This window comes from Lithobates pipiens, unplaced genomic scaffold (genome assembly GCF_037356315.1).
Source record: "Lithobates pipiens isolate NorthernLeopardFrog02 unplaced genomic scaffold, aLitPip1_a1.2 Scaffold_22, whole genome shotgun sequence".
In the NCBI taxonomy this organism is placed as follows: Eukaryota; Metazoa; Chordata; class Amphibia; order Anura; family Ranidae; genus Lithobates; species Lithobates pipiens.
The window spans coordinates 96,652,614-96,665,292 of NW_027507784.1; the positions used below are offsets into that span (position 1 = coordinate 96,652,614).

Below are 12,679 nucleotides of genomic sequence, written 5' to 3' on the forward strand. Positions count from 1 at the left end.
GGAAAAGTATTAAAAAGAAAACAAATACAGAAACAGCATCCAATGACTGGTAAGCTGCAAAATATGACATGTTTGCTTTGTCGTTTACATACACTTTAAAGCTGAAGTATAGGTACACAATAGGTCTCAGGACTCTAACACAGGACTCTGCATTTCTCTCTGTGAACCCCACAAAGAAAAAACAAAAACGTCTCCATCACCCAAAAAATCTCTGAGGCTTTGATCAGTGCAAGTGAGCAGCTCTGTTTTCTTTTTTGTAATAATACCTTTACACTAATAAGGCTATTTTCTTTGGTTCTGCTGGGCTCTTCTTTGGGGAATAGTAGTGGCCCACTGTCATCTTGTCATCTTCAATAACAGCAGGCACAGTGTTGAACAGGCTGTGTCTGTGCCTTGCTAGGATACATGTGTAAAAGGTAAGGGGCATTACTGGGCGTTTTCTGCATTATTATGCAGGTTGCTGCATGTAACGCACATCAATGACCTGACCTGTGTGGGGAGAACACTCCTTGTGGTAAGAAAGTGTGTGCCTGACTGTTAGGTTACTAATAAAAAGGGCCGATGTCAGCGGAAATAGTCTGAAAAGAAATTTCAGAAGTACAATGTAAACCTTTCACAGGCACCAAGCAGGTACTGCCTTGGAATTTTGAATTTTAAGATGCAGCACACAAAGAAAGTCAAGCTGGGTACACACACACAAACACACACCCACCGGTTGAGCGAAAAAAAAAAAAAAAACCTGACAGACCCCCATATCAACACAAGCAATATTGATGCAGGGATCTCTCCCGACATCACCTCACGTCCACCAGAATACACTGATCAGTGCTCCCAGCCATTGGCTGTGACTGCTCATGGAATGCTATTTTTCCAGCTGGACCAGCTGGTTGTTAGACCGGCTTCTGTTGAACAGACAGCTATACACACGGACCGAAAGTCAGCTGGCTCCTGCTGAACCTGGCGATTTTTTGGCCCATGTGTACTGGGCTTTAGACAACACAGGATTCAGGAATTACACTTCCAGCGACCTAGTTATGTGGTATATGAATTTTGTCTTCTGGACATTACAAGGAACTTGGATTAAGGTAAACTAGTTGGAGTTTCTTGATTGAACGTGGTTGCTAGAAAATTTAGCAGTCTACTAATAGCACTTAGTGTGTCTGTAAACCCACATAATAAAAAACTATCACTAAATGGGGTACTACATGCTATTCATACTCATTTATTTTCTGTGTTCTGTAAACAAAAACAAAAAAAACCTGGTTGATCCTGCTGTTCTCAATCTCTACCTTCTGTTCATGTCTTCAGTTCAGCTAGGGATTTTTCAGCTGTGGTGGCAGCTTTGCACATGCTCAGTTTTCAATGAGTTTCTATGCTGAGAATTTCCTTCCTATTACATCTGAACAGCCCATTTGACTATAGAGTCACACATGTGGGAGTATACACAGTGGTAAATGACAGCCCACCCCCTCCACCCTCCTCTATGCCCACTAACTAGCTAACCACAGTGGGGCAGGATATTACAGGTAAATTAGTGGTGGCTTCACCTCCCTTTTATTCTAAGACACAGGCTGAAGGGTGGGTGACATAGCCTGTGACTGTTAGAAATCCGCCCACACCATGTTATTTACACAAACTAACAAATATTTGATTGCAAATATATATCTGTATGCCAATTTAAAACAGTTTATTGATATTCATTTTTATTCTGTGTTCCATATTTACTCCAAAGGCTGTTTTTATTTATTTCTTTATTTTTCGTGAATGTGTGACCAGCAGCAGAGGACTAGAAGCTCCTTCTGCTTATATTTCCCTGCTGGGAAAGAGCTGGGTCATGTGACCATTATATATCAAGCGGGAAAAGGGTACTTCGATCTTTATATTATTTTTTTAAAATAATTACAGTTCCATCATCCACATACAAAAATAGAAGGGACAATGTATATTAAAAAGTGTGTGTTTGGTATCACTTTAAAAAACTGTCATTACATTTGTTACATCGTAGTGCTTCGTCCCATGTAGCGAAGTGTTTCCTCAGTCTAGGGAACTGAGCTTCCCTAAGGCAAGTTAAAAAGTATTAATTGCCCCATTCCTTTCCCCACACGGCAAATCCCACAAGAGCTAGGATGGAGACAGATCCATCCCAACTGCAGTTTACCTCGGCTCAGAGCACTTTGAAAAAACTAGGTTGCCAAACTTATATTGGCCTGGTTGGAAATTTTTAGGTAGTCATACATTGCTATCAAAACTAAACATTGCACATGGATGCATGCAGAATACCAATGTGGGTGTCAGTGAAGGTACAATATATATATATATATATATATTTTTTTTATTATAAATATTTTTCTCTCTGTTTACACCCTGCAGATGATGGCAGATCTTATGTTCAGGAAGCAAGACTATGAACAAGCCATGTTTCACTTTCAGCAGCTGCTGGAGCGTAAGCCAGGTAAGTGTCTACACTGTTCACATGTGTTGTCCTTTTTCTGTTAAAATGCCTTTGCAATGCTCCAGATGTAATGTGGTCATAGAAGAGATTTCTTCTTTCTTAAAGCGGAGTTCCACCCATTTCTGTGTTTATTAAAAGTAAACAGACACTCGCCTGTCCCGTGGTCCAGCGATGCAGCTTCCCAAAGTCTCGCTTTTCTCCTCTCCGCGGTGCCGGCATTGCAAGTGTGGTCACCCGTCTGTGACAGGTTGCGGCTTCACAGCCGGGTGCGCATTGCGCATGCACAAGTCACGCTGCGTGTTCTGAATGGCCAGGCAATCTTCTGGGACTTGTGACGTGTCCCAGAAGGGAGGGAGGGGGGAGAGAAGAACTTACGCTCTGCACCATAAGTGGAACCTGTCAAAACTAGGTACCCACTCCCCCCAAAAATACCCCCAAAAAATGGGGATGTCGGGTTCAGGAGGTCTTAAAGCGGAAGTTTCACTTTTGGGTGAAACTCCACTTTAAATAATAGACCCATGTATAGCAACCCTTTTTCAGTCATTGGTGTGTTTGAGGTCAGATACTGTTGTTGGATGAGAAGACCTGGCTCAGAATTAGCATTCCAGTTCATCCCAAAGTTTCTTAATAGGGTTGAGGTCAGAGTTTTGTGCTTCTCCACACAAATCTATCTCATCAAGCCATATCTTTATGGAGCTGGCTTCGTACACAGGGGCACAACCATGCTGGGAAAGAACAAATGTTTTTTTTACAAAGCTGACAGTACAAAATTGTCTAAAATGTCTTGTAATGACTTGTATGTTTTATCATTAACAGCATCCTTCACTGGAAGCACCTGAAATCAATTATTCAACAGGGTGTCCACATATTTTTGACCATATGGTGTATCAAAAAATCTGGCCTCCCAACCATAAAGGGATCTCAGTGTTATGCTTTAGTAAAAGGGCAGTAATGAGCCCACAGTTGGGCAAATCTTTTACAGATGACGATAAGTGAAAGATTTAAATTAATGGTTTGAAATTGGTAAGCGTGGTTGTTCAATTTTAAGCATTCCAGATATAACCTAAAAAAAATTGGCTAAGGCTGATGAAAATTAGGTTAACATTAAAGTATAACTAAAGGCAAAACTGTTTTTCTATTTTGGATAAAGTGGAGATGGATTAGAACACCTGTCAGTTGTTGTTGCTATCTATGCCCCATTAGGGAGAATTCACCCTCTCTGTTTGAAAGTAAGAGAAACCCCAATGTTTGGGTTGTCCCCAAAAAAGTAATAGATTGGAAATATTCCAATGGGGACACTAGTTCTGGTGACCTGGGGACAGATGGAAAAAAATTAAATTGACGGGTTATAACCCTTCCTTACTCCATCCAAAATGAAAAAAAAAGTTTTTCCTTTAAATCTACTTTTAATATTATTTTTTACATGAAATCAACCAGGTGAGAGAAGCAACAAAACCTTTGTGTTTTAATCTATTTTAATTAGGTTTTCAAAAAGTACATCAAACAGCTTACATGGCTATGAACATGTACACAATAGGTGAAAATTAACAACTGTATAGAACCATAGAATTACACAATAAAGTTGGTTAAATTTGAAGGTAGCCAAGGAACCATTGTCCAAACTTCCATAGAGTTTACAGTAAGTAAACGAATTATATATAAATCAAGACACTGTGTTGTAGAGGAGGAGAACATGGAGAAAAAAGACCCGTTCTAGATTGGGGGGGGGGGGGTGCAGAAGAAGATAAGTGACAAGCTAGGAGGGGAGGGGGAAAAATGGGGGGGATACGCCCTGATAGGCCAGTCACCCAGTCAGAGATCACTCAGTGTCCGCAAAGGGGGCAGGTACCGAGTCAACCCCCAGAAAGGTTCTACATACAGTATAAGAGGGAAAACTCAGAAGAATATATGAAGTACAACCAGATTGTCCAGGTCAACTGAAAGGTGTCCAATTTGCCATTTTCTTAGGAGACCATCCTTTCCATGTCACATCTGGCATCAAATTCAGGGGCCCACTCCACCAGTTTCTGGTAATAATGGTTTGGGCAACTGTGAGGAAGTGACATAAAATGCCTCTTTTGATTTGTCTGTGTATGACCCAGGTATCCACGAGAGGCTGGTGAGGTGAGGGGTATTCGCTACTTTATCTCCCACTTATTTATGATATATCCCCAGTATTTTATTCCAGAAAGGAATGATCAAAAGACATGTACACCCATGTGGATCATGTTACCAGGGCTGACTGGCATCTCTAGCATGTGTTCAGGGTGAATGGGTCCATATTGTGAAGTAATATAGGGCATCTATACCATCTGGAAAGGAGTTTAGAATTGTGCTCGGGGGTATATGGAGGTCTTATGAGTGAAGGTCATTATTTCTTTCCTAGTCTTTGTCATCATGGGGTATTGCTAGTTCCTCCTCTCACTTGAGGAGAAAGTGTGGTGTTGAGGGGTACTCTGGAGATAAAACAGAAGCACCACTCTAAGTGCAGTAAATAAAATGGTACTTTAATAAAAGCTGAAAATACGGTACTCGCAAAGGTACACTAGTAACAGGTGTATAGGCATGAACTGCCGGATGTTCGTGGAATGGATCCATTCCATAGGCTGGATGGCAGCGGTGTCCGGAAAGCAGGCCGAGTCAATAATTGCTGACACTTCTGGTCGGTGGAACGCACATTGACAACCAGGCGGATGAGGTCACTTCCAGAAACTGGAGCCAGTAGATTTCAAGGGTATCAGTTTTCCCTATGTCATAGTCTGTCGAAGATGAGGCTTGTCCTCTTTTCTCAGAGAGGCATTGGGTTTGGTAATGTTGGGGGAAAGGCCAAACAGAGGCATCATTGAACTGGGCATAGGGGAAATTTTGCCCTTTGATATATAGGACTCTTAGATCTGCAGTGTGTTTTAAAATCGGTAATGGAAGAGAGTCCTTAGAAGGACTGGAGGTGGGTACGGACCAGGGCAGGGTAGTGATGTCAGGAGTAATAGGGTCATTCTCTAAGGTGGTCTATTGTTACAGGTGGCAACATAACCTCTTTTTATCATAAAGGAGCAATTACTCTTTCATTTGTGTTCCAGTGTGGTCTAAGCCCTTGTACACACGATCGGAGATTCCGATGGAATGTGTCCGATCGGAGCGTTTTGTCGGATATTCCGACTGTGTGTGGTCTGCATCGGACTGTTTCCGTTGGAATATCCGTCGGACCAAATTTTCCAACTTGCCGGAAATATTTTCCGACAAAATGCTCTGATCGGACATACTCCGATCATGTGTAGAGAATTCCGATCGGACAAAGTGCCACGCATGCTCAGATCAAATTTCTACATCAAATCTATTGGCTACTAGCCTGGACATAGTCCCGTCGTAACGAAATAACGTCATCACGTTCTGAACGATCGGATTTTCCGACAACTTCGTCCGACTGTGTGTATACAACAGTTTTGGACAAAATCCGACGGATTTGGTTGTCGGAATCTCCGATCGTGTGTACAAGGGCTTAGAATTATACGAATGTCAGCTTGCAGTACAGGTTGACTTACTGTATGTTTTAAAGTAAAATTCCAGACAAATTGGCAAGTACACCATTCAAATGCATATCTTTTCATTGTTTTACCCCAGAACATTTTGAATTTTGGGCAGCCATTTTTGTAATAACCATCTGCTAGTGAGAATAGGCCCTCAGCAACGTATTGGTTTACCAATACTGTTTCTTTGATTGGTTTTACTTTTTCCTGGGTCCTTGTCCAATGAGCAAGCTAAATCGTAGGTGATCTAGTGTGTTACCGCTCAGGCTGTTCAGTGTACAAGAGGTACTTGCTGTACATTACAAATGACTGATCAGAATTACAAATCCTTTGGCAACTAAAACATTAAATATACAGTATGTGTATTGAGCTGTTTGCCCAGAGTATGGGCAGTGTGACACTTTGCCTGGGCTGTCAGCAGTAAATCCTTAATATTTCCCTTTACAGATAATTATGGCACTCTTGCTCGTTTGACTGACCTGTTGAGAAGAGCTGGGAAGCTTGAAGAAGTCCCGAAATTTCTAGATCTGGCTGAGAAGTATTCCTCTAGAGCAAAGCTTGAACCTGGCTTTCATTATTGCAAAGGATTATACTTGTGGTAGGTTTGATATCCCAGCTGTAGGACTATTGGGCTATCTCTGTAACCCTGATGAATAACCACATGTCGACTGGGTACGTTTTTTTTTTTTTTTCACACATAAATCTGCATTTTTTAAAAACAAAAAATACTTTAAACCCATAAACAGTTATATATTTTTGAAAGCAGAGGCCCTGGACAATAAAACGTTTGTAGTTGCAATTATTTATGTAGCACAATATTTGCTCAGTTGTATTTCAAATGCATATTTTCAGGAAAAAATACACTAAGATGAGTTTAAGTGCACACAAACTCAATGTAATACCTAATTTCATTGCAAAATATAAAAGATGGGGTTGTATTGAGTAAACAGATACCCAGCATGCCAAGCCTTAAAATTACACACACCCAAACTGCAGCTGGGAGGCTGGATGTGGCCCTTTCGCTTGCCTTTATCAGGCCCTTGGGACTGATAAACAGACACTTACCTGTTCCACGGTCCACCGGCGCCGCCAAATGGGGTGTCGTTCTTCTCCTGTCCACCGGCGCCTCCATTGCCACTCTGGGCACCCAGTTGTGACAGCTTTCGGCTTCACGGCCGGGCATGCACGGCGCATTCGCGAGACGCGCTGTGCTCCCGGAGTGGACATACGATCTCCTGGGTTCTGTCACGTGTCCCAGGAGATCGCCTAGAGAGAGGGGCCACCTAAGGCGAAAGGAGGAGTCACCTTGGCGGTCCCTGGGCAGAAGGAGGAAGTGGGACAGGAAGTCCCCCTTCTAAGGAAGCCCCCAACTCCCCCCCCAAAAAAAATTACATGCCAATTGTGGCAAATTATTGCTCTCATTCCAATGATCGTGGTGATACTTTGCATGTCTTGTGCAATCTCCATTCACGTGCATGCCCTTTCACAAGCATTGTAGGAAGTTGTGTGTGCATGGCGACAGGGGTGCTTTTTTAATTTTTTACATATTTTTATTTATTTACATTTAAAAATGTTTTCATTTAACTTTATTGCTATCACAAGGGGCTAACAAGTCTTGTATGTGATAGCATTGGGCAGGTGATAGGCTCTCTTTATAGAGACATCGGGGATCTATTGGACTAGCAATATCTCCCCTGCCCTACACTGCACACTGCTTAAGCACATTATCCAGGGCATGACAGCTCTAAACTGATATATCATGGACTTTTTTGATCTTTGAAATCTACTTTAACATTTGTGACTAGGTCATGGTCAGAGCCAAGCTGCTGGATGAGAACAGGATAGAATGATTATTGGTTATATGGTATTGTTAAACCCTAAGTGTTTTTAGTTTTACACACTGAGCACAAGAAATGAAACATTCCCCGTAATTCTTCTCCCAGCACTTGCAGCTTACAACCTACAATGCTACTGGCTCCTGATCTTAGTGCTGCTTCCCCGAACTTCTGGTTAGCAGTGTAGGGAGACACACGTCTACTCCCTACATGCAAGAATGGCTCCATAGACTGCTGCAAGAGATAGGAGCCATCCTGAAACTGGAAACCTGGGGCAGCAGTCATTATAATAATTTACAATGGATCTTAGGCAAGTATTAAAAGATTAAGAAGCTGAATACTTAGTATGAGATTAAATGGGCTGCTGAAAGTGCATAAAAAAACGGACGATTTAATATCACTTTAGGTGCTACTTCCCTCGTTTCTCCATTACCATAATGCTCTCCTTCTCCTAGTTGTAATGCGTCACTGTAACCTGCCTCTGTGAATCAACATTCTTACATATAAAAGATCTGTCACCCAATATCATTACTTTACTACGGTATATATTCTTATTAGCAGTCATTTGGCATTGTTTAAATTGTGGTCTGTTTAATAGCTTTCTCTTACCTGTACATGTGACATAGATGAAACCTTTTGTATGTTCTTCTTTTCCCCAAGGTACACGGGTGAAGCTAATGATGCCCTCCGACATTTCAATAAAGCTCGTAAAGACAGCGACTGGGGACAAAAGGCCATATATAATATGATTGAGATCTGTTTAAATCCAGATAATGATACTGTGGGCGGGGAAGTGTTTGACAACTTGGATGGCGATATTGGGTAAGAAATGTATTCTAGACTGCTCATTATTTAAAGGCAAGTTCAATCCAAAATGTGTAATTTATTTCTGAATGGAGGATAATTAGATAAACTAAACTGTCGGAATCTTAGCTACCTCTCCTGCTATTCTGTAGGCCTAATATGTGAACGCTTCCTGCTTGTTGTGTGATTGTTTCTGAAGTCATGTGGTTTGGCACACTGAAGCAGACAGGCACTTATGAGAATGAATGAATTGTGTTTTCTTTATTTTTTATGTTCAAGACTAAAAAAAAAAAACACTTTTTTATGTTTGGGTATACTGATGCCTACAGGAGGTTTGGACACTATTGTATAGCACCATCTATGGTAGTCCAAGGTGCTATATCCCTTATACCAAGGGTGCCTAAACTTTTGAGGAGCAAGGGCCACTTTATCTACTTGGTAACCGGTTGTGGGCTCCGTGTTCCTGTGCCTGATGTATCTGGATGTCAGCCGAGAAAACACAAACTCCAGACTGTAAAAACCAGCACAGAGTGTGTAAGTCAGCGGACTGGAAGTGGAATTGGTCGGCCCCCTTCTGATGTCACTTCCACTCCAGCGGCTTCTGTGCTTCATGCTGGTTTTTACTGCCTGGAGCCAGTGTTTACTCAGCTGACATTCGGATACATATGCCACAGGAACATAGCGAAATAAGTTAAATTGGCCACATATTCTTATGTGACTGCAGTGGAGGCCTATAATAACAAAGTTCCATCCAATGGAGCTAAAGGTGACTCCAATGAGGTAGACCCGATAAATATGACATCAGCACTCAGTCCTTCAGCATTAACTCCTTCTAAGATAATCATTGTAAATAGTGAATTTTAAAGGTGTCCAGCAGTACAAATGGAAAGGAAGCACCTGGTGCTCAGCCTGATCGGCTTACTCACCATGTGAGTGTTCAGAGACAGGGCAAGCATGTAGGCAATGCCAGCAGTTCTGGACCTGAAAAATTCTCCATGGCTAAAGTGTAACCAGAACTGTGTCTGGAAGGTGCCTAATGCTAGCACCACAATGTCCAGTCCATTAGGGTCTAGGTAAAGGCTGATCTGGATAACTGCTATGTAGGAATTTTGACTGAAGAAAAAAATTGAAAAAACAAAAGCCAGCAAAATTGGTTACGCTTTCCCCAGCAAAGCTGAAGAAATTATGTCCATCCTCCTAAAGGCACTAATAAAAGGTGTGCTGGGAAGAGGTGGGCTTATCCTGGGCTGGTCTACAGTTTTTATGTTTTTTTTAATGACCAGTGTCAAATTATTTTAGTATTAGTATTAACCAACAGTAGATGACTTCCCATGTCCCTCAATGGATAACAAATTAACAAGTTTGTTATAGCCATATATACAAATATCTAAAAGTCTCAGAAGTCGAGTACTGTAGATATTTGTGATAATGTGGTGATACATTTTGCTAAACACAGCTAACTTTCTCTCCTGGTGATTATATAATGCTAACTTTAAATTTTGTGCCTCTTTAGAAAAAAGGCCATTAACACAGAAAAGTTGGACTTCTACACGTTCCTTCCCATAAATGAACATGAAATTTCGTTTGTCATTTTGTAGGAATTCCACAGAAAAGCAGGAGTCTGTACAGCTTGCTGTCAGAACAGCAGAGAAACTTCTTAAGGAGTTGAAGCCACAAAGTCTCCATGGACACATCCAGCTTCGAATTATGGAGAACTATTGCCTGATGGCAACCAAGCAGAAAGCCAATGTAGAACGTGCTCTAAACACATTTACTGAAGTGGCAGCTGCAGAAGTAAGATCCTTCTATCTTTATAATGTGTTCTTGTTCTCTCATAAGAAAGCTGAATCATTATATTCGTTCACCCAGCTTACTCTGGTGTCCTTTCCTGCTTAACACAGGTTATGTTTAAACAGACTACACAAAATAACTTCAGTACAATTTCATGAAATGGCTCTCAAGGAAAAAAGAGAGATTTATTTTTAAAATGTATTGATTTTTAAAGCCCATTTGTGGGCAGTCGTTCTTCTACCCACTCATACAAAAAAAAAATTCCAAAGTCTTTTTTACTTCCCTGAATCTAACGTCACATGACTGTCTGTGGTAGCTCTAAAGACTGGTGGACAACCTCTGTAGTCCAGGCTCACTGAGGACCAGTCTTGTTGCTTCTCCTTGTCAGGATGTCATCCTGCCACTCTTGTAGTCTTTAGGACCTGATGACATGGACACTTCCCATTGCTGTAAATCGTTGGTGGGGGGCTCACAGGTCCCGAGGACTCCAACAGTGGCAGGATGACATTCCTACAAGGGGAAGCAACTGGGGACCTGGCCAAACATAAACTTTAAATGATAGGAACATGTGGAAAAATGTAAAAAAATAGGATGGGTGTGCATACACTGCTCCATAGAACATCATGTCTGAACATGTGTGAAGCAGAGAAAAATGCTTTGTTATCTTGGCTGTGTGCTTAGGGTTCTTGCCCTGTTGGAAGATGAATCTTGGCCCCAGTCTGATGTCCGGAGCCCTCTGGAGCAAGTTTTCATCAAGGATGTTCCTGACTAGTCTCTCAGTTCCTGCCGCTGAAAATGCTACCACCATGGTTCACTGTAGGAATGGTATTGGCCAGGTGATGAGTGGTGCCTGGTCTCCTCCAGACATGACGCTTGCCATTCAGGTCAAAGAGTTCAATCTTTGGTTCATCAGACCAGAGAAGTTGTTTCTCATGGTCTCAGAGTCATTCAGGTGCCTTTTGGCAAACTCCAGGCAGGCTGTCATGTACCTTTTACTGACGAGGGGCTTCCGTCTGGCCACTCTACCATACAGGCCTAATTGGTGGAGTCCTGCAGAGATGGTTGTTCTTCTGGAAGGTTCTCCTCTCTCCACAGAGAAATGCTGGAGCTCTGTCAGAGTGACCATCAGTTCTTGGTCACCTCCCTGACTAAGACCTTTCTCCCTCGATCGCTCAGTTTGGCCGGGGCGGCCCACTCTTGGAAGAGTCCTGGTGGTTCCAAACTTCTTCTACAGTTGTGCTCAAAAGTTTGCATACCCTGGCAGAAATTGTGAAAATTTGGCATTTATATTGAAAGTTTTACTAATAATGCCAAAAAAAAACTGGATAGTGATCACATGAAGCCATTTATTATCACATAGTTTTTGGCTCCTTTTAACCACTTAACCCCCGGACCATTTGGCTGGCCAAAGACCAGAGCACTTTTTGCGATTTGGCACTGCGTCGCTTTAACTGACAATTGTGCGGTAGTGCGACATGGCTCCCAAACAAAATTGATGTCCTTTTTTTTCCGCCCACAAATAAATCTTTTGGTGGTATTTGATCACCTCTGCGGTTTTTACTTTTTGTGCTATAAACAAAAAGAAGCGACAATTTTGAAAAAACACATTATTTTTTACTTTTTGCTATAATAAATATCCCCAAAAATATATATAAAAAAACATATTTTTTCCCTCAGTTTAGGCCGATACATATTCTTCTACATATTTTTAGTAAAAAGAAAATCGCAGTAAGCCTTTATTGGATTGCGCAAAAGTTATAGCGTCTACAAAATAGGGAATAGTTTTATGGCATTTTTATTAATGATTTTTTTGTTACTAGTAATGGCAGGAATCAGCAATTTTTATCATGACTGCAACATTATGGCAGACAGATCAGACACTTTTGGCACTATTTTGGGACCATTCACATTTATACAACGATCAGTGCAATTAAAAATGCATTGATTACTGTGTAAATGTGACTGGCAGTGAAGGGATTAACAGGAGGGGGCGCTGCAGGGGTTAAGTGTGTCCTAGGGAGGGATTCTAACTGTGGGGGGTGGGCTATGTGTGACACAGCACTGATCATGGCTCCCGATCACAGGGAGCTGTGATCAGTGTTATTAGGCAGAACAGGGAAATTCTGATATCCTCTCCGTGAGACGATCGTGGGTATCCCCACGGACATAGAGGTTAATTTCCCATATTTGTGGCTTTTAAAATCGCAAATAGTGTCTGTGTATAAATAGTCAATGAGTTTGTTAGCTCTCACATGGATGCACTAAGCAGG

General features: G+C 41.6%; 1 protein-coding gene across 1 annotated transcript in view; it reads left to right on the forward strand.

Annotated features, from left to right (window-relative positions):
* The window catches only part of TTC21B (tetratricopeptide repeat domain 21B), a 119,280-nt gene that overhangs the window by 90,956 nt on the left and 15,645 nt on the right, over positions 1–12,679 (forward strand). The window contains exons 22-25 of the mRNA XM_077447923.1: positions 2,371–2,452; positions 6,427–6,577; positions 8,475–8,636; positions 10,217–10,412. Of these exons, the coding sequence (XP_077304049.1) occupies positions 2,371–2,452; positions 6,427–6,577; positions 8,475–8,636; positions 10,217–10,412 (591 nt within the window). The remainder of the gene's footprint in view (positions 1–2,370; positions 2,453–6,426; positions 6,578–8,474; positions 8,637–10,216; positions 10,413–12,679) is intronic.